At 44.8% G+C, this 24,725-nt stretch overlaps 1 protein-coding gene across 1 annotated transcript; it reads left to right on the top strand.

Annotated features, from left to right (window-relative positions):
* Positions 1 to 6,924: 6,924 nt before the first annotated feature.
* LOC144952043 (nectin-1-like) lies at positions 6,925 to 19,581 on the top strand. The gene is made up of 6 exons (XM_078882434.1): positions 6,925 to 6,997; positions 10,811 to 11,155; positions 13,583 to 13,912; positions 15,043 to 15,157; positions 17,269 to 17,453; positions 19,469 to 19,581. Exons 1-6 carry the CDS (start codon positions 6,925 to 6,927, stop codon positions 19,579 to 19,581), a joined length of 1,161 nt encoding a protein of 386 aa, XP_078738560.1.
* Positions 19,582 to 24,725: the final 5,144 nt, after the last annotated feature.

The following is a 24,725-nucleotide window of genomic DNA, read 5'->3' as shown; positions in this document are numbered from 1 at the left end:
CAGCAGACCATGCTTTCCCACCTGATGACGGCCGCTTGTGTTGCCCCGAAACGTCGTGATCTATTTTATTTTATACCTACGTGACTTTACCGAAAGAACCAAAGAGTAAAGATTAAACATGTGAAATAAACGCTGCAATTGAACGGTTGCAATGATGCACAAATCAACCGGGCACTGCATGCCAAAACCAAATCAAATAGCACAAGGTGTAACATTTATCAAGCAATTACAATTATGAAAATACCGTACATTGTGGGAGTAACTGATAAAATAGACGGATTTTTGGGAAAACAAAACATCCGAGTGAGATTTGGCATGGTACATAAAAAATACAAAAGCTAATATCTGGTACTAAAGATGTATACCCGAAGTTGTCAACAGAAAGTGTGTTCCGGATTAATGGCTCCTGTGGAAAATGCTATGTTGGTCAGACGGAATGATTGGTGAGCATGATACTAAAAGAACACTAAAGAAATATGAAATACTCCCAAACACAACTGTCAGCAGTTGCAGAACATGCGTGCCAACAAGAACACTCAATTGATTTTGATGTTGCATTTTATGCAAAACTAGTAACTACTGTCCAAGAATAATTACAGACTATATTGAAATTGAGAGAAATAAAATGTGTTTTAACCGTTTTGATAGCTACAGGCCCAGTGCTGATTGAAAGTAAATTATCAAGCATTACACTGTCTAGTTGCATGCCTATACAGATAACCATACGTCGATGTTGATTAACTGTGAGCAGCCAAGAGGAGGTATTGCGAGCTTTGGGCCCAAAAACAGCAGAATGTAGATACATAATGTAGATAATATTGTACATACAATGTGTGTTGATTAACTGTGAGCAGCCAAGAAGAGGTATTGCGAGCTTTGGGCCCAAAAACAGCAGAATGTAGATACATAATGTAGATAACATTGTACATACAATGTGTGTTGATTAACTGTGAATAACCCAGCCAATAATATATAATAGATATCCATGCATACATTACCCCCCCCCGCCCCCCCCCGGTCTACGAACCTGATTGTCTCACAAGTGACGACATCACATTTACCCCTCCATTTAAGACCAACACAGGAGGAGTTCTCCACAATTTTGTCTGTCACCTGATGAGGCTGGTTGTAATTACCGGTGAAACGTCATACTCAAATTGTAAATGTTGGGGGTTTGCTCTCAAACACACCGAAGTGCTGAACTAATAATTAAGTGGCACATTTTGTTAACGTGACAAACCTTACTAATTGGCTGTGTCGGGTGGTGGTGGGTTTAGCGCTATCTTACCCAACAAAAAACATCTATGGATCACGGGGTAGGTGAATATGGCCACGAGCGTCGCTCAGGAAGGACAACCCACAGCCTCTATCATCTGCAGTGTCTTCGTTAATGGCAGTTCAAATTAGACTACAGATTAGGTGGAGTTCAGTTCCCTAGTACTGCCATTCAAGCAGTGGAAGATTGTAGCGAAGACAACACAGCTTAAAATAGGTTTTACCCTTTTTGGAAAGTCAATAGGTGATAAGATGTTCAAAACCAAATAGATACCTTTTGCAAGGCATCAAGTTTTGAATTAACCACAGATACCTGTGGGAAAAAACATGCAAACAAACACGCTGTAATAATATAATCCATGATCCACTCATTCCTTTCTTTAAGTCCCACGCAGTGTTATTGACGAACGCGTTGAGCCTTTGTTCATTATTGATTGCGCACCATTGCCACCCGAGCAGCAGCATCACCAAATAATCATTTAATCGTGCAAGCATCTCGCGGACAAAGACAAACATCCCCCGTGTAGCCTTACCAGACTCTTGGGGCAAGTGCTGTCAGCGAGCACCTATGAAGGCCGGCACGGCACATGAGGGGGTGGGTGGCCAGCACCACACCCGACCGCCTTTGTCTCCCAAGTGGCGATGATGTTTACACACCGCCCCAGGTACTCATTTGAGACTGAGTCGACCTAGGGGTCTCTAATTTACGTTCCCTCAACCGTGTGATACTCTTTCAAATAACATTAGATATCTGAAAGAGCCATTATCATAATACCCTGCTCTATCAACTGCTAGATAAATCCAGCCTCCCCCAACAATATCGCCATAACTCAAAATCCTGCAATGCTCAGTTGAGCCTTACCTTGTAAAATAAAATAATGTACACATTTAGTGCATTGCTAATGCAGCAGCATCATCACTGGATATTCATCTCCTCAACATTTTGTAAGTCGTCAATATGAAGTCTCTCTGATTTATGTTCCCTCAACCGTGTGACCCTCTTACGACGAACCTTAGATATGTGAAAAAGGCATTTTCAAAATGCCCTGCTTTATCAACTGCTAGATGAATCTAACATCTCCCATCCCACCCTCTCCCACAACGATGTAGCCATCACTCAAAGTCCTGCAATGCTCAGTTGAGCCTTACCTTTTAAAATAAAATACTAAATAATTTATAGTTCATTGCCGATGCAGCAACAGCAGCATCACCAGATTAACTGTCAAATTTTCAGAAGTTGACGTGGAAGTCACAAATGTACGATGTTGCCATCGCTCCAAATCCCTGCAATGCCACAGCAGAGATTGTGCGAGATTGGAATCGGCACGTTAGCCCGATTCCTATCGCACTACCTCCGTGGTGGTCATGCTCTCGAGGGCACATTTTATCTTTCTCCTTTGCTCGTCATTCCACAAATAATTAAACTTTTTTATTTCACCAGGTAAGGCCCCACTGAGCTATTTAGCTGTTTTCTGAAGAAGCGACCTGCCTAAACACAAATGATAGCTCAACGAAGTAGCTTATCGTCATGTGGAAATGTATAGCAGCCAAATACTTTGAACGTGTGACGTTGAGTCTAAATATGGAGAGTAAAACCAGAGGACCCGGATAAAAATCCATATAACTATGGAGAGAAAAACACCGCAAACTCCAAATATACAGCAGGTGTCAAGGTCGGGATCGGGATCGAACCCACGACCTCCTGTATACCAGGCGAGTTAAACATCTCCTAGCCACTGTGGCAGCCCTACGGTGGCGAGATAAGATCGGTCTTGTCCCGTCATCACGATTTTTCTTCTAGTGAGACGCATGGTCGCACGCCATTTAAATGTTATCTTAAATGTGCCCATGTTTACTGTTTCGTGTGATTCCTCTTTCTCTGTCTCGATTGGGTTCCTTAATTCATTTTTCAGCGTATGTTAACATTTTCAAAATAAACAAATATTAACTTGACTCGTGATGCAGTGTTCAATATAGCTTTAGAATGTACATAATGTGCATACAACAAACACGCAATATTTATAAGATGTATATTAAAACACAACACCCACTTGCCAGAACTTTGCCAGCAGCACTATTCAAAAGTGAGATCCCACGGCAATTGTGGATATTGGAATGGTCACCCTTCTTCTTGTATATACGATTAATATGGGCATCTTTAAAGTCCCATGGGAGAGTTTTGCAGTCCCATATCTTATTGAAAGGTGAACAAAGCTAATGTATCAGGGTATGCCTGCTATACAGGAAATCGTGGTTTTGATCCCGAACCTGACGCATGCTGTATGTTTCGAGTTTGCATATCTCCCCGTGGTCGCGTGGATTCCCCCCACCCCAAAATTTTCAAACATGCATTTAGAGTGTTCGGCTACTGCTATAAATATCCACATGATGATAAGCCACTTCGTTGAACGATTATTTGTGATAGCCAGGTCGCTTCTGAAAAAAAGAGCTACATAGCTCAGTGGGTCTTACCTGGTTAAAAAAAAGTTTTGTTGTTTGTTTAGTTTAAGATATGTTGTAGATTTCAACGGGTGGGATTCTCTCTGAGTCCACATGCTTTTCCAGGTTGTGTTTTGACGCATCGCTTTATTGACCTTGGCCACATCAAGTGTGGAGGTCCATCTCACTCGATGATGACGATAGTAGCTTGTGGCAGGCCGTCGATAAACACTGGGCGCTACCAAAGAGGGACAGTTCAGCAGCGAGTTTTAAAGTGTTTACGCCAATGTGGGGTTGACGGCCGCTTACCAGTTATAGATCTTCCATGGAGACAATGTTTCTCATCGTGCGCCATATATGGTTTGAGTATATATGGCTTCATACTCTTAGGTTGTTTTATATATATGGCTTTAGGAAAGGACTGCTAGGGGTTGAACAGTTGACGGGGATAGGGCTGGTAGGGGGGTACACAGACAGGGATTTCTCTCGATTTACTCTGTCTTAACTGCTGCATGTTAAGGTTAAAGAAAATTTAAACTGAAAACTATTTTTAAAAAGTTACATGTTTGAAGTTAGCAGGTTTTTTTTTCCTCTGGAATGGAAAATGCGGAAACATGACGGCTTGCTTAATCTGACTGAAGTAGCGTGCTAAACATTTCATACATTATTTGTCGACAGTTCACTTTGGTCAGCTGTGGTTAGTCAGAACACTTGTTCCTGATTCAAAGTCTTATTTTGAAATATTTCTACTCATGTGTAAACCTCAATAGTTTTACTCGTGTAGAAACCTCAATATTTTTACTCATGTAGAAACCTCTATATTTCTTCTCATGTGTAATCCTCAATATTCCTACTCGTGTAGAAACCTCAATATTTCTACTCGTATTGAAACCCCACTATGTTTACTCATGTAGAAACCTCAATATTACTACACGTTTAGAAACCTCGATATTTCTGCTCATGCTCAATGAATGGCGCGGTGACGTTACGATGTTTGATAGCATGAGAAGCCGAGGTGTTTGCCATCAATGCTGGCGCCGCTGTGATGGCGGTGGTGGTGGTGTTGCCACTTTGGTGGCACTTGGCGCTCCTAAAATCAGTTTCTTTGTTTTTGGTGTTAAGTTTGTTGTCCTCCCCATGCACCTCCGATTAGCATAGTTGGCTACATACGGTGCGAAAAAAATGCAACATTCGCAATGCAACAATGTCCATTGACTCACCACTGCCGAAAGACTGCTCTTGTGTGTTTAGTTTGTTGTCCTTCCCCCCGCACCTCCGATTAGCGCGCTTGGCTACATACTTTGTTGACACGTCTAGCTGTGTCTTCATGCGCAAACTGCAGCAATAGCAAATTGTGCTCATTTCAGTTGGCGGCCGACTGTGCGACCCTCAAAGGGATGGTACCACAACCCGTGGTCACCCCCATGGATCAAACAAATAAGTCGAGATGCCGGTACGAGATGGCAGCGAGAGCGGTCCATGCGAATGCTGTCGCAAGAGGTCACGGTGTGAAATAATTTCAACTTACGTACGTACAAGCCCGCATTTATTTGGTTTAACCAAGTCCAGACTGAAAAGACAGGATGAGAGTCTCATTTTCAAGAGAGTCACCTCGGTCACTAAAACCTGGGTCACTAAAACCCTGGGTCACTAAAACTATGATAAATAATCAATGCAAGAACAACAGTGCCACAGACGTTCTTAGATATTTTTTAAAACCCGAGTGGACAACTTAATTTCGTAGCTGTATTGGAATCTTTTGACTGCAAAGGAGAAACATAATAACAAGTCAAACCCTGAAGGACAAAATCCCTAACGATTTCCACTATCACTCGCGTGAAAATCGCCAATTCTTGAGCAGTGACTGAACACGCACACCGTGATGATTCGATGCGAAAACGGAATGGAGGAACGCACAGAACGGCCAACCAACAATCGCCTTTCAGCAACCCAACCGCACCGAACCCCCTGTCTGAGTTCTCGTTCCTTCCCTCGCAAAACCGCAGCCAAACAACTCTAAAAGACGCCTCTAGAGTTATTTGGCTACTTTGAATTTGCACATAATGATAAGCCACTTCACTAGGATATCATGTGTGGCAAAGTCACTTCTGAAAAAGAGCTATATAGCTCAATGGGCCTTACCTGGTAAAATAAAAATAGTTTAGTGTGGTGTGGCATCTCACTGCCATTTAATTCCCACCTAATGACGTACGCTTGTGTTGCGCCCGAAACGTCATGATATATTTTATTTTATACCTACGTGACTTTACCGAAAGAACCAAAGAGTATGGATTCCTGCAGTCACGAAAGCTTCAAATCAAGATTGCTATTTAATTATTTACTATTTAGCTATTTTTATTTTACAAGTTAAGGCCCGAATGAGCTGCCACATATAGCTCTTTTCCAGAAGCAACCTCGCCGTCCCAAATGATAGCTCAATTAAGTGGCTTATCGTCATCACGTGGACATTTATAGCAGCCAAATAACTGTAAAATGCGTGGTGTTGATTATGAACGTGGCGGGAAACCTGGAGGACCCGGATAAAACTCCACGCGAGAGACACGCAAACCCCAAATATATAGCAGGCGTAAAGGTCGGGATTGAACCCACAACCTCCTGAATATCAGGCGAGATAGTTAACATCTCACCACCATAGCACCCAGATGGTGGAGGTGGGGGAAAGAATTAAAGCAGAACTTGGAGGTGTGGAGTCAACTGTATACCAGCTGTAAGAATATGTCAGAAATAAGAAACGGTAATTTGATAACAAAGATAAACTCCTTTGCTATCATCTCTTTTAACATCAAAATAATAATCGTCACCATTAACATCACCACCATCATCACCACTACCCGTCACCATCATCACGACTCGCATCACCATTAATCACCATCACTACCATCATCATCAGCACCATCACCACTCACATCAACATTAATCACCATCACTACCATCATCATCAGCACCATCAACATTGACATCGACATTGATCATGATCACTGTAATCACTTTTGTAGCGAATCTAAATCCTTCGATTACTCAACCGGAGAATCATTTCCTCCACGTCACGTGATCTCTTCCCCGCTTCGATTGTTCGTTCCCCCTCCTCCTTGCATACAAAGTGAGAGCCAAGAGAGAGGCGAGTGAGCGAGTGACTTCTAGTGTCTGTGTGTGCTGGTGTTGGAGAGAGACAAAGGCGGACGTGCGAGCATGGAAACACTCTGCTTTGCGCAACGCGTGATGATAGCCGTCCAGCTGCTGCTCCTCCTGCCTGCAACTCTAGGTGAGTTTGCTGTCAGTTTTTCAGTCGGTTTAAAGACAAATGCCCTATTCACCGTGATACTCGCTTCAGATGTGTTGCGTTCTGTGGGGGTCGCAGCTGCATATGGATTTGTCGACCACACCAGACGGCGTATTCGCAGAACTACGTACCTTAACTACTTACCTACGGAGTTGTCTAACTACCTACCGAATCACTTGTGTGCCTGCTTACCAGACTAACAGTGGCTCGAAGATGTTAACTACCTCGCCTGGTATGCAGGAGGTTCGTGGGTTCGATCCCGACCCTCACGCCTGTTGTACAGTATTTTTGGAGTTTGCGGTGTGTTTCTCTCTCCTCATGGTCGCGTGGATTTTTCTCCAGGTCCTCTGGGTTTTCCCTCCACATTTAGAAACTTGTGCTCCGAGGAATTTGGCTGCTATAAATTCCAACATTATAAGCCACTTCATGGGCTATAATTTGTGGCCACGTCGCTTCTGAAAACGAGCTATAAAGCTCGAGTGGGTCTTCACTGTTGAAATAAAATAGCAGTTAAATAGTTACAATAGTTTTCACTGAAAAAATAAAATGAGGTAAAAAACTAGTTTTGCAATGCACACATTTTCATTTGCACTCAAAAGTAGAGAATACATTATTGTGACCCTAAAGTTTATCAAATTTGATGTGCGGAATAAAAGTGGGTGGCTTGCATAAAGAAAAGTAAAAATGGAAAGGAAGCCACCCACTTATATTCAGCACATCAAATTTGATTAATTCTGGGGTCAAAATAATACATTTTATACTTTTGAGTGTAAATAAAAGTGTGCATTGAGGAACTAGCGTTTTACCTGTTTTTTAAGAATCTCGTGCTTCGTTAGAGGAAATTAACGCGCCACATGCGGGGGTAGGGAGGCAGAAGACGGAAATGGAAGTTGCGTTTTTGTTCGTGTAAAATGCCACACGTTGACTACTTTACTCTCGGTTTAACCAGGACCGCGCCCGGTCGCCTTTGTCGCTCCAGTTTTCATGTACCCACGCCCCACCAGGTACTCATTTAAGGTCGGTTCGGCCAAGGAGAGGCCCAGGAACAGTTATATATTATATATTATTTTACCAGGTAAGGCGCACCACGCTATGTAGCTATTTTAAGAAGCAACCAGACTATCACAAATTATATCTGAAAGAAGTGGCTTATCATCATCACGTGGAAATTTGTAGCAGCAGCCAAATACTCTAAATGTGTGACGTCGATTGTAAATGTGGAGGGAAAACCACAGGACCACGGGGAGAGAGACACGCAAACTCCAAATATACAGCAGGTTTCAGGGTCGGGATCGAATCCGCGACCTCTTGGTATTGAGTTAAAAAAAGGTTTCTAAAGTAAACAAAAACAAACAGAGACTTTTCATGGGAAGAAAAAGAGTTTACAATATCTGAAAATGCATCAATGTTGACATCTACAGCCATTGGTGCACAGCCATCAATGGTGCTATGGGCGGCAATGTGTCCCAGTGGGTAGCGCATTCGCCCCTTGCTGTTGCAGAAGTTGTACGGTTCGAATCCAGCAGCGGCCCTTTTTTATATAATGAGGCAGGTGTAGGTGTATTAACCATGATGATACCGCGTGCCGCCAAGATTCATTGTGAACAGCACAGCTCAGATGATAGCTCAACGAATGTGGACATTTAGAGCAGCAAAATAATCTATACACATGTTGATTCTAAATGTGGAGGTAACAACCAAGGGACCCAGAGAAATAATCCACACGACTCCGGGGAGAGACACCGCAAACCCGCAAACATACAACAGACGTCAGGGTCGGGATGAAACCCACGACCTCCTGTATACCAGGTGAGGTAGTTAACGTCTCGCCGCCGTGACCGCCATCACCGATGTTGGCTGTGAGTAGGAATCGAATTGGGGCCGCTGGGTCCGTAGTGAGTGTGCTAACCGCTGCGCCACGACTTCCTCATGTATGTACAAAGATCCCCCTATATTCTCGAATAGACTGTTGAGGCAATTGCTGTTAGCTAGCACTTATTAAGGCCCTGCAGCACATGAGGCTTTTGGTGGCCTGACCCACGCCTGACTGCCTTTGTCACACACACACACACACGTATGTATACAACGAAAAGATAAAGGTCCCCTGTATAGCTTTAAAACTGTTTTGGCAAGTGCTGTTAGCGAGCACCTATGAAGGCCGTCACAGCACACGAGAGGGTGGATGGCCAACTCTACGCTCAGCCACCTTTGTCTCCCGAGTTGCAGTGGTGTTACGCATCACACCAGGCACCCTGTTGCGGCTGATTCGAACTAGGGGTGGCCAGGAACAGTTCAGATGATCGTCACTGGTGTTGGCCATGAGCGGGAATCGAACCCGGGTCACGGGTTCGTAGTGCAGCACGCTAACCGTTACACCACCACTCCCCATGTGTATGTAGGTATGTTGAACTTCATTCGCACCATACTATCCAACCGCCCTAATAATAGGTGCGGGGGAAGGACAACAAACTAATACAAAAAGGTCGTTATAAAGAAATGAGTTTTCAATCTAAATAAAAAAGAATGAGTGCACAGCTGACGAGGGATAGGGCTGTTAGGGGTACACCGAGGTTTCTCTATTGAGTCCACGTGCTACCTTAACGTTAAAATTGTTTTAATTAATTGAAGACAATAAGTGACAGGTTTGAAGTTCGTCAGCAGTTTATTTTTATCTTTCTTCCTTGGGATGGAAAATGTCGAAAGATAATGGCTTGCTCAATGTGACCAGATCAGCGTGCTACATGTTTAACACATTATTTGGTGGTGGTGATGCTGCTGCTGCGTTGCACAAGAGCAGATAAAACACCAACGTCTTAGTCGCACTCAACAACAAATGTATGCGCTATGGAGGACGCCCATTGCCTGACACGTCTGGGTCTGTCCCATGACCTCCTGCTAGCTGCGAGCTTTAGAAACTTCACGTGATGGCCTAAAAGTTGCACCTGGCCTGGCACAAACGCCGTGGTGACGTCACCGCCACTTCGTGGTGAATGGCGGTTGTTGTGTGCTGGCTGAAAGCACTTGTCCCAATACGCCGTGTAGGCTATACGCGGGATCTTTGCCTTTGTATGTATGTGTATGTATGTCTTTGTATATGTGTGTGTGTCTATGTTTGTATCTCTTTGTGTGTATATGTCTTTGTGTGCTGGTTGAAAGCACTTGTCCCAATACCCTGTGTAGGCTACACGGGGATATCTTTGTCTTTATGTATATGTCTCTGTGTATATGTGCGTGTTTCTTTGTGTACATGTTTTCGTCTTCGTGTATGTCCTCGTGTGTGTGTTTATGCCGTTGTGTGTATGTGTATATGTCTGTGTATATGAGTGTATGTCTTCGTCTCTTAATTCTAGATTTGAAGCTTTCGTGACTGCAAGGATTCATACTCTTTGGTTTTTTCGGTAAAGTCACGTAGGTAAATTTGTTTAATGAAATAAATGAAAACAACTAAATTAAATCACGACGTTTCGGGCGCAACGCAAGCGTCCTGCTTCAGGTGGGGACAACGTAGCGAAAGCGCAACCGCTTAAGTGTGTCTCAGAGATGGCTGTGACGAGGATTTAAATATAACTTAGGTTAGGGTTAATTTTATATAACTCCTCGTCACAGCCATCTCTGAGACACACTTAAGCGGTTGCGCTTTCACTACGTTGTCCCCACCTGAAGCAGGACGCTTGTGTTGCGCCCGAAACGTCGTGATTTAATTTAGTTGTTTTCATTTATTTTATTTTATTTTTTTACATACGTGACTTTACCGAAATAAACATAGAGTGTGTCTTCGTCTCTTTTCCTGTGCAGGTGCCCAGAGTATTACATCGGAGATCGAACACGACAGTGAAGCGTCCGGTGGGAGCGGAGGAGACGTGAAGCTGCGCTGCGTCTACAAGGGAAGCGGGACCGTCAGCCAGATAACATGGATAAAGGAAACAAATCAAGAGCGTGTGTACATAGCACGTCGCCAGAATGATCTAAGTCATATACATGGTACGTTACACTGGCGCCTGACTTTCCTTAGCCACGGAAACAAGAATGCCACCATCTCAATCCGCGCGCTGCGCACCTCGGACAGCGGCACCTACATCTGCGGATTCACGACAACAACACAAGGGACTAAGGAGGTGAAGATCAACCTCATCGTGGTCGGTGAGTTCAATCGGTAGCGAAGTGGTTCGTTTCGTTGACTAGGTTAACGAGTAAAGAAAGTGGTTCAGGTCGTTGTTTCGAATCTTTGACTGAGGCCACAGGAGGAGGAATCCGATGAGCTATGAACCTCTTCTTTCACAAACGTCCAGTAGGGGTGGGCCAGACGACCTCCTGTATAGCAGGTGAGGTAGTTAACATCTCGCCACCGTGGCAACACCCTCCTGAAAATAGGGTATTGAGACTCAGCGAGGCTTTCCTGTGTAAACAAAAATCGTAGAAATAATAATGACACGTACATCTGTTGAATAAAATAAGAACATACTGTGCTCTGCCACAGGAATGTGGAATATGAAAGTGGGGCACGGGGTCAGCGCGTTACAACAACATCGACAGGAATGCAGAAATAAGAGAAAAAGGGTGAACAAGTTACTACATAACAGAGGTGGGACAAAGTCATTGTTATGCAAGTCCAAGTCGAGTCGCAAGTCATCAAATTCATGACTCGAGTCTGACTCGAGTCCAAGTCACATGACTCGAGTCCACATCTCATAGGTGGGACAAAGTCATTGTTATGCAAGTCCAAGTCGAGTCGCAAGTCATCAAATTCATGACTCGAGTCTGACTCGAGTCCAAGTCACATGACTCGAGTCCACACCTCTGCTACATAATAAATATATAAAGTATATAAGTCCGATTTTCCAACACCAACATGTAACAAATAAAAGTGGCTGGCTACACGAGTGCTGCCATGCCCCAGGCTGTGGTAAGCTTTTCCCCAACAACATCTGGAGCCCTGACTCTGTCGGTACTTTTAAACAAACCCCTAAAAGTGGGACTGACACGGCAACAGAGTTTTGTATTTAGGACTTTAAAGATAGCGGGCCACGCCTCCCCCATACTCAACGGGTGAACTCATTCAGGCACCAATCTTAGCACTGGAGCCATCTCAGCGAAAAGCTCAGACAAGGAAGAAGAATAGAACACACGTACATGGGGTCCATTCCTACAACCTTAGACCAGTCTTAAACACCTGAGCCTGAGATCAGGCTTAAATACCTGAGCCCAGAACGGCAATAACCTAGCCGTCCAGAGCAGTGGTACCCATTTGTGTGTGTAACTCTCTAAGTCACCCGGGCCACCTGGTCTAAGCAGAGTTGTGGCAGCTGATACCTGGTTTCGAATTTTAACCCCACGCTCTCAAGCGATGCCGGCTGAGTATCTACGAACTCTCTGGGTACACCCAGCCACTTCATCTTTGGGGGTTTATTTTTAAATTTTTCTTTTTTTTAAACTTGACCCCTGGACAATACCGTCCTGAACGTCAGGATGTTGCAATTTAATGATGTGAGGAGGGATGGGGATTAAAACATTTTATATATATATATCTGTTGAACAATCAACCCTGAAAAGCTTATTTTTATTCAAAAGCTTTTTTAAAAAATTCTGGACTTCATTGATATCGTAACAAACATTTGTAATCTAGGATTGAAGTTTTCGTGACTGCAGGAATTACTATACTCATTGGTTCTTTCGGTAAAGTCGCGTATGTAGAAATAAAATAACTGTGTTGTTGGCTGACTGGATTGCATCGCATTATATTTCTAAAGTTTGCTGAGTTCGCGTCTCCCATCTTCTTGCTGTATTTGCCTCCGTGCAGTTTGCCATTCTCGGTGTGTTCTGTGTGTGATGTCCCTCTGTGTGTTCCCTCGCTGTGTGGTTTACGCCATTTTCACCTGAGGGCAAGCGCTTGTGTTGCGTTTGAAACGTCGTGATCTATTTTAATTTTATTTTATTTCTACATACGTGACTTTACCGAAAGAACCAATGAGTATACACATTCGTAACCTTTTTTTATAGTAACTTCCCTGGCTTCCACAAATAATCAGTTGCCTATATATTTTTCATTTCGGTTTTATCTTTTGGTTTTATTGTGATTGAGGTTTTCCAGGAGTGTCAGTGTCAACATCGTTAATTTTTAACACGTGCAACGCTTTGAGATTACTCATTTTAAATGTGCTTTATAAAACTAAGTTCATTATATTATTATAATCCACAGCCCTAGTCAGGGTGGCAATTACCAACTCGAATCGGCATTGAGAGGCGGTGCTAATCTCCAGTCTACAGGCCTGCAGAGCCAGTGGAGAAAAAAATCCACATTTTGATGGCAGGGCTGCGTTTGTCCACGGGACAACCACCATTGACTCGCCCACAAAGTGGTATTTGTTGTATCGACCCCCAAGGGAATTGTGGGCTGAGTGAAACCGACAATCAGGTTTTGAACTCGCATCCTTTCAGATCGCCAGCCGCTCCACCACCGAGCCATCTGGCAATAGCCGACGACAACGATGACTATGATGATGACGACGACGACGAGAACCCAGACACTGTGCTCACGACCTCCGCCGCCTTGCGTCGCCATTGTTTCAGTGACGCCAGAGGTGACATTGGCGTTGGGCCCGGCTCCCCTGGTGTCTGGTGGCGGGGCATCTCAGCTGGCGGCGACGTGCATAGCGGCCAACGGGAACCCCGTGGCGAAGGTAGTCTGGACCCTAATGAACGTCTCGGGAGGCTACTTTTTCTTGGACGCCCTGAAGGATGACGCGGGCACCATCATCGATCACAAAAATGGCTCCATCAGCGTGACGCGGGAGCTGCGGTTGGAGCCGACGAAGGAGATGCACAATGCGTTGCTCAGATGCGTTGTGACGCAGTCTGGGAACGTCGATCAGATCAAGATCGTCGCTCTCAATGTGCACTGTGAGTGGTGTTTCCCACCATTCCGTGGTGCCTAGGAGATGTTAACTACCTCGCCTGATATACAGGAGGTTCTTGGGTTAGATCCCGACCCCTGATGCCTGCTGTATATTTGGAGTTTGTGCAACTCTCTTTCTCCCCCCCCCCCCCCCCCATGGTCACGTGGACTTTTGCTCCGGGTCCTCCAATTTTTCTCCTCCACATTTAGAATCAACATCACTACGCGTTTAAGTTATTTGGCTGCTATACATTTCCATGCGATGATAAGCAACTTCCTTGAGCTATAATTTGTGATAGCTAGGTTGATTCTGAAGAAAAGTGATGTAGCTTAGTGGGCCTTACCTGGTAAAATAAAAAAAGTTAGTTTGTAGTTTTTACAGAGTATTCGTATGCACAAGACAATGTACCACTGCATACGGATAATAAGAGGTAAAGGCACAGCCCTGTAATTTCTTCCTCACACCACTGTTGATAGAAGGACCTCCCACCCACTCGAAAGAAACTTAGCCTACTCTTCCACACAAACCAGATGACTTGGAAGAGGTGGGGTACCCAAACTTAATCCCCGCGTTTGAATACTGCTAGGGACCCCTAGTGGCAGCTGTCCCTATGTGGCTCAAGGTGTATGCAGTGATGACCAACAAATGATAAGTCTGCCAGTACTGGGCAATGATGTCGTTTTATGCTTAAGATGTACCGAGTGTTTTACCAGCCCTGACAGTGGGTCAGTTTTTAAAGCTCCACTTAAATCTATGTATGTATATTGAACTTTTTTCGCACACTGTACGAAGCCAACCATGCTAAACGAAGGTGCGGGGGGGAAGGACAACAAACACCAAAGAGCTGTTTTAAAGAAATTCGTTTGCAATCTAGATTTTAAAATGCATAACTCCAGTGGATTCCTAATATCAGAAGGAAAAGCTTTCCAGACGACCGCAGAAGCAAATCTGAAAGCGCACAATGCGGTGACCACCGTCTTTGTTCGATGCCTAGCCAAAAGTCGCAGCTGCGAGGATGACCACTGGAGTTCACATGATGATGGTTTATGCTCCTTGGCGAAATCAGCGAGGTATTGTGGTTCCTTTGTGGCAAGCACTTTGTGTGTGTAAGTTTGCGTATTCTACCATTTGCAGACAGGCCGGAGGTGACGGTCAGTGGAGTCACTGGCCCCATGCAAGAGGGAAGCACCAAGGTCACTCTCACCTGTCTTGCCGACGCCAATCCCAGAGCCAAGTACTCGTGGATGAGGTGAGGGTTCTGGTGTGTCGGTAAGGTTGCCACCATGTCGTTTCTCACGATGCGATCTGATACGGTGGCTAGATGTTAACTACCTCGCCTGGTATACAGAAGGTCTAGGTTGGATCCCAACTCCGGACGCCTGCTGTGTATTTGGAGTTTGCATGTTCTCTCTCTCCCCGTGGTTGCGTGGATTTTTCTCCGAGTCCTCCACATTTAGAATCGATATCACGCATTTCGAGTTATTCGGCTGATGTAAATTTCCACGTGATTATGATGAGCCGCTTTGTCAGGCTATCATTTGTAATCGTCGGGTCACTTGGGAAAGAGAGCTACATCAGCACAGTTGGGGCCTTACCTGGTAAAATATAGATAAATATTTTTTTTTATATTGAAAGAATAGTAAATCGGGTTTTTACGACATGACGGTTATGCTGATACTTGCTGTCCGGTCCACTTTTCAAGACGTACCACACATGGTTCATTGTTCGCTCCGATGTCTTGCCTTTCGCTTCGCGTGCTTCTCCAGAGCTACACGGCACAAACTGCAAAAAGCCCCACGCAGTCGGAGTGTTTCGCGATAGGTTTTCCATGACAGTCTGTTCTATAACGACAGTAGTAGTAGTTGTGTTACTGAAGAACGCCACATTATATGGAACAATCACGTCATAATAAATATGTAATTTAGGGGGTAAAGCACAGTCCGCGATAACGCGTGAGATGTGTGACGCAGGGCCAAACAAAGACTGGAGGTGCATGGGTAGCAGAGGTGTGGACTCGAGTCATGTGACTTGGACTCGAGTCAGACTCGAGTCATGAATTTGATGACTTGCGACTCGACTTGGACTTGCATAACAATGACTTTGTCCCACCTATGAGATGTGGACTCGAGTCATGTGACTTGGACTCGAGTCAGACTCGAGTCATGAATTTGATGACTTGCGACTCGACTTGGACTTGCATAACAATGACTTTGTCCCACCTCTGATGGGTAGCATCTAAAAGCATCCAGCATGATCCCAATGCCTTGGGCGATGATGATCCTATGCCCAGGCAGCCGCGCAACTGCTTATTCGATCCCGTTATGTCCGATTCGCGTTATGAATTTTTTTCCAGGCGTGGGTGTATTTTGTGTTTTTTTACTTTTCCGTGCTTCAGAATGAATGAGGATGATTTAAACATTCATCCCAACTGCAGGTTATGCAAACATTAAGTCGGCCAGAAGTCGTGGAGTTCTGAGCTGGCAGTGCAGAAATCCCTGCGTTGGAATTCCAATTTTCAGCCACGGTACCCGGGATTTAAAGTGGGTCGTTCAAGTGGAGCGAGTTGACGATCTCAGACCCGTTCAGTGATGACCGCACCAAAAAATAGTACGTTTAAAAAAACAATTGAACACGAAACGTCGAGGTCTACTCGAATTTTTCAATTTCGTTGTGGGTTTTACTCTCAAAAATGCATATGGTTAGTGCTGAGCTAGTAAACTAATTGGCATGTTCTGTTTACGTGTCAAACCCTTACTACATTGGCTGTGATGGGTGGTGGCGGGTTTAACGACACATTTACACCTATGCGATCTAACCCAAAAATAACTTGTATTATTAAAAAATTGATTGTGAAATTTGATTTGGATAAATTCCAGCTCCTGAGAATCAAAATAATGTGTCTGTTCCACCGTCACGCGCTACGAACGTTGCTCCCAAGTGGCACGGCGGCTAGGGGAAGTGCTGACTGCGCGAGCGTCCAGAGGTCGCTCGAAGGGCATCTTGGAGGAAGCTCTCCGACGTCCTCTTACACGGATCGTTCTCTCACGCGATGGGGGGGGGGGTGGTGCTGGCACTGCTCCGTGAGATTTTCGAACGGCTTCGTAATCTCACGCCACGACGCCGGGGTTTGTTGTCCTACTTCGCCCAATACCCCTGCACCTCCGATTTAGCCACGGTTGGCTATGTACTGTGGGAAAGAAGTTAAACATGCATACATAACATACGTAACAACAGACATACGACATATACATGCACAATCGAGATACAACTGTGCGGGGAGGGGGATTGGGCGGAATGTTACAAAGATGTGTTTCTGATGTTATTACTTCTGTTGTGTTGTTGGTGTGATGTGTTTTGCAGGAATGGTACACATATGAATGGCTCTGACCACAGCACGCTGACTCTAGATCGTGCTGTAAGTAACTCCGGGATGTACCGGTGCATTGCTGTGAACTACGTGGGCTCGGACGCTGGCGAGATCGAAGTCAACATCACCTATGCGCAAGGTCAGCCCACCACCGTGCCAACCACCACGCCTCTGCCAGGTAACCGGGCACTCGTTCACTTGGCAAGTGGCGGACATTCAGCGATTGGTTGATTCTATTTAAATTAGATTTCATTTGGAAATAACGTTGTCAATCCACTGCTTGGATCTGAGTGATCTTCAACAAGCGAGAATTTCATCATCGTTTGCAGCTGGGATTGCCATCGTCCCTCTCTCCTCCTGATGCCGAGGGGAAATGGACAAGGTTTAGGATTGTGGCTCATGCAGCTGCAATGGCTGATGGAGGTGTTCCGACTGACTGAGAAAAGCGACAGGCCCACTCCCACCATCTGCAGCATCCTACGTCGGAGAATGAGGAGGCTTACCGCAGCCTTTCCTTGGAGGTTCGGAGAGCCTTGTTGCGCTTCAAGGATGAGTGGTGGTCGTGGGTTGCTGAGTAGATAAAATCTGCCTTTGTAGCAACGCAATCACAAATCACTCTTTAATTCCATGAAAAATGTAACCTGCAGCGTCGCAACCTATCACCATCCTTTGGGGGAAAAAAAGTGATCCGATCTCCGACCACCACGATCAGGTTTGCAGGTTTGCTGAGCATTTTTGTGAAATATTGGAGAAGGCGAAATCCCTCAGCTCATAAAACATCATGGGGAAACATGGGGATGACCCTGCTGACACTGTGGTGTCTCAAATATTGGAATAAGTAGTCACCCCCTGTGAGTGGCTGGTTGAAGTGCCATCAGTTGAGGAAATACAGAAGAAAAAGCGCCGGGCAGAGAAGGTCTCCCAAGTGAACTCCTGAGAAAGGGTGGTGTTTGTGTGCAGACAGCCCAATATGAAATTATAATATCAGTCTGGACCACTGGATGGGTTCTGCAGGATTGGAAGGATGCCCTGGTGGTCCCCTTATTCAAGATGGGGGACCACACAGACTGTAAGAACTACAGAGGCATCTCTCTCCTCAGTGTGTCAGGAAAGGTCCTGGCAAGGATCATTCAACATTGCCTTGCCAGGCACACTAAGGAGAGGCTTGCGAAGTCCCAACATGGTTTCAGGCCAGGGTGGTCCAGCACAGATGCCATATTTTCTGTCCGTCTGCTACTTCAGAGATGTAGGGAATTCATACAGGACTTACATCTCTGCTTCATTTACCTGGTCAAGGCCTATGATACCATGAATAGACCTGGGCTCTGGGTTATTTTTCATAGTTTTAGAGTCGCTGACTGTCTGCTCACAATCATGAAGGACATTCATAATGGTGGGGAGGCCCGAGTAAAACTACGTGACCGGGAGTCAGAGCCATTCCCTGTTGACCTTGGGGTGTGACTGGGATGTCCTCTGGTGCCTACATTATTTAACGACTTTTTCGACCAAATAGTTCGAGAACCCTTCCACGGCTGTACCAGAGGAATCTCTATCTGGTACAGATACAATGGGAGGCTGATCGATACCCAGGTACGGTGGAGGGATTGCTCCTTATTGGTCAACCATATTATGTATGCTGATTTTATTTTATCTGGTGATTGCTGCCCATGACAATAACGATATATTTTTTAACTCAATCAACGTGCTGTGTGCCTCAGACAATGGCACCTACATCTGCATATTCATAAAAACTTTAGGGAATGAGGTGGTGAATTCAATCAGTAAGTGGTGTTTATTTCATTAACGAGGTTAATAAGAACATTAATCTTCAATGAAGTGGTCTATTTTATTTTTGTTCGAGATGACTTGGAGATCGATTGAGCGACCACGAGAGACCACTAGAGGCTGTGATGAGACAACATGACCGGGTCAGCTTGAAGACACACACTCAGAAAATTCAGTCGCACATTAGATACTGTGGTATGCTGAGGCAGACCACAAATGACCAAGTCCAAGTGATCTCCAGCTGCTCAAATGAGCATTGAGATGTGCAAAAATGAGGTGTGCATCTCCAAGTTCCAGCCCTGCAGAGCCAGTGGTCGAAATTACACATTCCTATGGCAGGGGTGCCATGCAAATAGCATGGCGCAAGTGTTGTGGTGATGAACAGCATTTGTTGTTGTTGTCTTCCAGATGGCATTGAGCCCTGCGTCATAGCTGTTGCCACCGTAGTGGCACTGATGGCGTTGGTGGCCGTGTTCGGAGCCATTTACTTCTTCCGGAAGAAAGGCAGTCCTGTCATGTGAGTTTCCTGTGTCAAAATGTTTGTAGATTCGGAAAGAATTCTGGAGGAATGTCACTCCGACTGAGAATTATTGAAAGAAGTTTCAGAGTTCAGCACAGTCTGTCAGTGTGACACCATTCTCAATCTGCCCATTGGCTAACCCGTCAGCAGCAGTTATGCAAACAATTTACGTACTTGCTCGTTCCCAAATGTATTATCATTGCTTTTAGTATTGTGTGCGTATGACTGCAACCCCCACCAGAGTTCAATTACCACAACAAACATCTCACCACCGTGGCACCATCTCTCCATCGGCACCAAATGCCAAGTGCCGATCACCCACAATATTTATTAAATTCATCTCTCAGAGCCGACCATGTCCACGACTAAGTTTAAATTCGAAAAATTGGCCAAAGCAGTAGGATAATGAAACATTAACCTGTTTCAAAATATATTTATTTGGTGATATGATTATTATTGGGTTTAACACATAGAATTTCGCGACCATGAATGATTAGTATTGCTTGACATTGTTCATTTCTCAATCTGCTTGCCCTGGTGAGGGTCGCGGCGGCAGCATGTTGAGCAAAGGGATCCAGACCTCCCTATCCCTGGCGAGAGCCTTGAGCTCTTCCAATTGTCAGGCGTTCCAAGGCCAGCCGAGCGACATAGTCCCACCAGCGTGTCCTGGGCCAGTCCGAGGATATTCTCCCAGTGGGATTTGCTGCCCTGTAGAGTTCTAGGGGGAGTCTACCGGGGAGCATCCTTACCAGGTGCCCGATCCACCTCAACTGGCTCCTCTCAATCCAGAGGAGCAGTGGCTCGACTCTGAGGCTATGTTGGATTACTGAGCTCTTCACCTGATCATGCAGAGTGAGCCCAGCAACCCTGTGGAGGAACCTCATTTTGGCCCCTTGTACCTGCAATCTTATCCTTTCGGTCATTTCTCAAAGCTCATGACCATAGGTGAAGGTGATAATGTAGATCGACCTGTAAACTGAGAGCTTTGTTCGAGAACTCAGCTTCTGTTTCACCTCCACGGAATGGTACAGCGCCTGCAACGCCGCACCAATCCACCAGCTTATCTCCTGCTCCCACGTACGTCAACTGCAAATAGCAGCGACGCCACCTCCATGCCACCGTACTGGATACTCTCCATACCTCGGCTGCACCTTTGATATCCTGTCCATGAAAATCACAAACAGGAGTGGAGACGAGACCCACCCTTGGCGGAGTCCAACACCCACAGTGAATTACTTTGATTTAACACCAAGAATAAGGACATACCTCTCATTCAGGGAATAGAGGGATTGGATAGCACACAATCAGCACCGATACATCATACTCCTGCAGCACCTCCCACAAGATATTGCAGGGAACAAGTTCCTATGCCTTCTCCAAGTCTACAAAGCAGAGGTAAACTGGAGAAGAATACTCCTATGACCTCTGAAATATATGTGACAGGGAAAAGAGCGGGTCCATTGTTCCATGAACATAACGGAATCCGCACTGTTCCTCCTGAATCTGAGGCTCAACCACCAGGAGGAGTCTCCTCTCCAGCACACTGGCATATGCTTTACATGTGAGGCTGAAGAGTGTGATCCCTCTGTAGTTGGAGCACACCCTTTGGTCCCCGGAATCACAACCCGTTTGCCAATCCAGATGTATTGTACCTGCCTTTCATGAAACATTGAAGAAAAACGCGGGATAAGCACTACATTATTATTTCAAATAGCTTACTTTTGCACATTCTTAAATGACATAATGTTTTAGGTGTTATGTTTTTGTGGTGTTTAAATTTGGTTACTATCTGAAATTGGCACAAATAAACATACAAATAGACAAAAACAATTATCCTTTTAAAGGTTACTGTATTTACTGTACCGTACTTACCACTCCAATCTTGGAGTCTCTGCACGGGGTGATGTGTATATACGTGCAGTATTTTCATTGTTTAATTTGTATGCAGTGTATAATGTACCGTTTCTAATATTTTACACTGAAATCAAGCATAGCTACTATTTTTGCCACACACGCAGTGCCTAACGCCTGACTGGTTACAGCCCTTGGAGCGGTTTTGCCGGCTTTATCGGGCCCAGGACCGCCTGATAATGTTGGAAGCATACCGCCACTGTGGAAGACGGACAAACTTGACTATGCAAATGACTCATAGTTTCACTTTTAAAAATTAATTATCGCTTACAACAAAAACTTCACCCTTTTTAGGAACCGCATGCAACCTCTGGATGAGAGAATAATGAATTCTGCTGAAACGGTGGGTGGATTAAATCGGAGTTCTGCCTCTACCAACACAGTGGATATAATCAGAAATGATGAAAATTAGAATAAGTTATACCCTTTCTGGCAATAAAACAGGAGTTGTGTTAAGATATTCAAACACCAAATAGATATTTTTTGCAAGGCATCAAGACCAAGTCTACATTAACCACACGTACTTTTGGAAAAACATGCAAACAAACATGCTCTGATAATATATGCAATGTATTTCAAACTGATTGGCCTACACCAGAGACGGCCTTCTTTGTGGCCTTGTCTCGCCACCAGTGTGAGACCAGAGAACGCCAAAAGGCGAACAGTACAAAGACAATGCAAGTATCAGAACACTTATAGCTCGGGTCGAGGAGTTTTTTACATATTCATGCAATCAGAAATTTCAAATGTCTATGAGAAACTACCTGGTTACAAATCTAACAACGCATAATTCCACCCCATGTCTCTTACTAAAGACCTCATGAATCCTAATGCGTTCTATTCTCTGTTCACTGTGACAAAAGTGTTCGGATTTTTGAGTTTGGGTGCGTGCATAACATACTAAGAATTTCATGGCAGGAAAGGATACACAAGTTGTAAGTTTATTTTGGGGGGAGCAGGGGAAGTTTTTTAGACAATCACGGAAGTTGCGATTAGTGGGGGCGCATGTGCAGGATGGTGGGGTGGGCAGGTTCCTGAGACGGGCATTGGAGTGGCATCCAGGAGCCAGAAACTGGGTAGATGGCAAGACGAACTCAGAGTAGACCTTGCAGGGTAAGTGTTCACTGCGCAAACAGCTGATATATTTAGCAGAGCCAGAGCATCGCTGGCAGAGAGTGGTGGCATCAATGTTAACTTCTCGATGTTTTATAGTAGTGTGACCTTTTAACCTTGATATGTCTACCAACTATCTTACAAGCTATGCCATATATAGACCAATCTCCAATCAGCTGGCATAGACTGACAGAATAAGTGATGTGAGCACCTGTGAATGTCTATAGGATGGAGTGGCCAATGCAGCTTCCTTTGTCTCCCGAATTATTTAATCAGTATCTCATTTTAAGTCTGAGTTGACCTAGGGGAGGTCCAGGATAAGTTCAGATGGGGTTTTAATCAAGGCAAAATATAATTGCTGTGCAATGTGGACTATTGCAGCACTGCACGGACACAGAATAATGCTACTGCATTGATAACATTTGATTTTAAACTAATTTCTGCCCCAAAAAACATTGCAGCAGAATCCAATGCCTAATCGTGTGCTTTCCACGAAATATCCTATTGCAGAGCCCACCTAACCAAGAGGCCAGTCACTACGAGGTAAGCTTCACACACCAAGTGAAATGTTTAATAAGGATGACTAAGTCTATGGACTGTTGAAAAAAACAATGTCGAAGTCAACTGTCAAAGCGTCTCCCCGCTTAGACAAAGCATGGCTTAGTGCTCATTTCCATTGCAGGCCCTAAATCAAGTGTTGCCAATTCCACATTGCTATGGCGGGACCACAGCAACCTGCGCCTGTTGGTCAATGAGAATTATCGACTACGTGTGCCACTACGATCCGGAACTTCTCCACATGGGCATTTAATCAGGAACATGACCTCTGTAGCATCGGGCTCAGTGGCCCCACCAATCGAGACCAATAGCCACCCCTTAACGCACATTTAATTCTAAATGATAATGCACGTATTGTTTTATTTTGCAGCCTCTGAAGCCGCCTGAAGAGAACGCTTATGACAAATTAAACCACCCCAAGTACACGAATGCTTGAAACTGACCACTTCGGGAACGCACGCGTGCACTTAATAACGACGACATGCATTCGCATGGAATTCAAAACTCAAGAGCACGTGGTTCAATCAGAGGTTACATTTATCCGGCCATGGCGACACACAGACAAATATCCCCCCCCCCCCCCATATAGACATAGACTGTTGGGACAAGTGCTGTTAGGGAGTCGCATCTATCAAGGCCGGCAAGGCACGGCACATGAGGGGGTAGTTTTCCAACACCACGCCCGGCTCTCTTTGTCTCACCAGTGGTCATATTTACACACCACACTAGATACTTTTTTTAAGGCTGAGTCGATCTAGAGGAGGCCCATGACCGGTTCAGATAATTGCTATCACTGGTGTTGGCCGTGAGCAGGAATCGAGCTCGCAAAGTTATTAGCGAAGCAGCGCACTAACCCGCTGCACTGCTGCTCCATAACCCGCTGCACTGCCGCTCCCCACACACATACACAGACATACATACACACGTGTACATATGTTTTAGATCACAATGCGATCATGTTCTGTGAGCCTTTTAAGTCTTGGGAGGACTGCTAAATTACCGGCATATAACAGTACAGCAAATAGGTTACATATATATCTGCGTGCAAAGTTTAGCATTGCGCCCTTGCACATGTGATGGGTTTAATACAGACACTCCGGTTTCCTCGCACTCTATGAAACAACAAAAATGTTGACAAACATCTCATTTCCTGAGACTCGGTGATGTTTTCCTATGTAAATATATATATATAGCGTAGACTCTCGATTATCCGCGATAATGACGGATAATTGAAAACTGTGGATAATCCCAAAATATCCATTTTCCGCGGATCTCTATGCCAAAAACGAACGATCGATCGATTGATGCACGTGGTCAGTGATAACACTTTCTGGCCCCCGCGCAGAAGACTCTGCTGACTAAGTGGACAGCAGAGCCCCGCTAATCAAAATCAATCAAAATCCGCCCACTGTTCTAAATATATGCAACTACTGTACTGTTTAGGTGATCACGTAGATTACGGTTTAAGCACTCTCCTTGTAATACATATTTCCAAGAACAACTTTATAACTTTTTAGATAATTAATTTGGGCTTTAGGGAAAATCCATGAGTAATTTATGTAA

Source organism: Lampetra fluviatilis, chromosome 65 (assembly GCF_964198595.1).
Source record: "Lampetra fluviatilis chromosome 65, kcLamFluv1.1, whole genome shotgun sequence".
NCBI classification, from domain to species: Eukaryota; Metazoa; Chordata; class Hyperoartia; order Petromyzontiformes; family Petromyzontidae; genus Lampetra; species Lampetra fluviatilis.
This window is presented reverse-complemented; position numbering and strand designations above follow the sequence as displayed.

Coding starts and splice junctions, on each gene's coding strand:
- LOC144952043 (XM_078882434.1), top strand. CDS start 6,925: ATGGAAACACTCTGCTTTGCGCAACGCGTGATGATAGCCGTCCAGCTG. Junction 13,913..15,042: donor CGTCGCTCTCAATGTGCACT/GTGAGTGGTGTT, acceptor TACCATTTGCAG/ACAGGCCGGAGGTGACGGTC. Junction 15,158..17,268: donor GCCAAGTACTCGTGGATGAG/GTGAGGGTTCTG, acceptor TGTGTTTTGCAG/GAATGGTACACATATGAATG.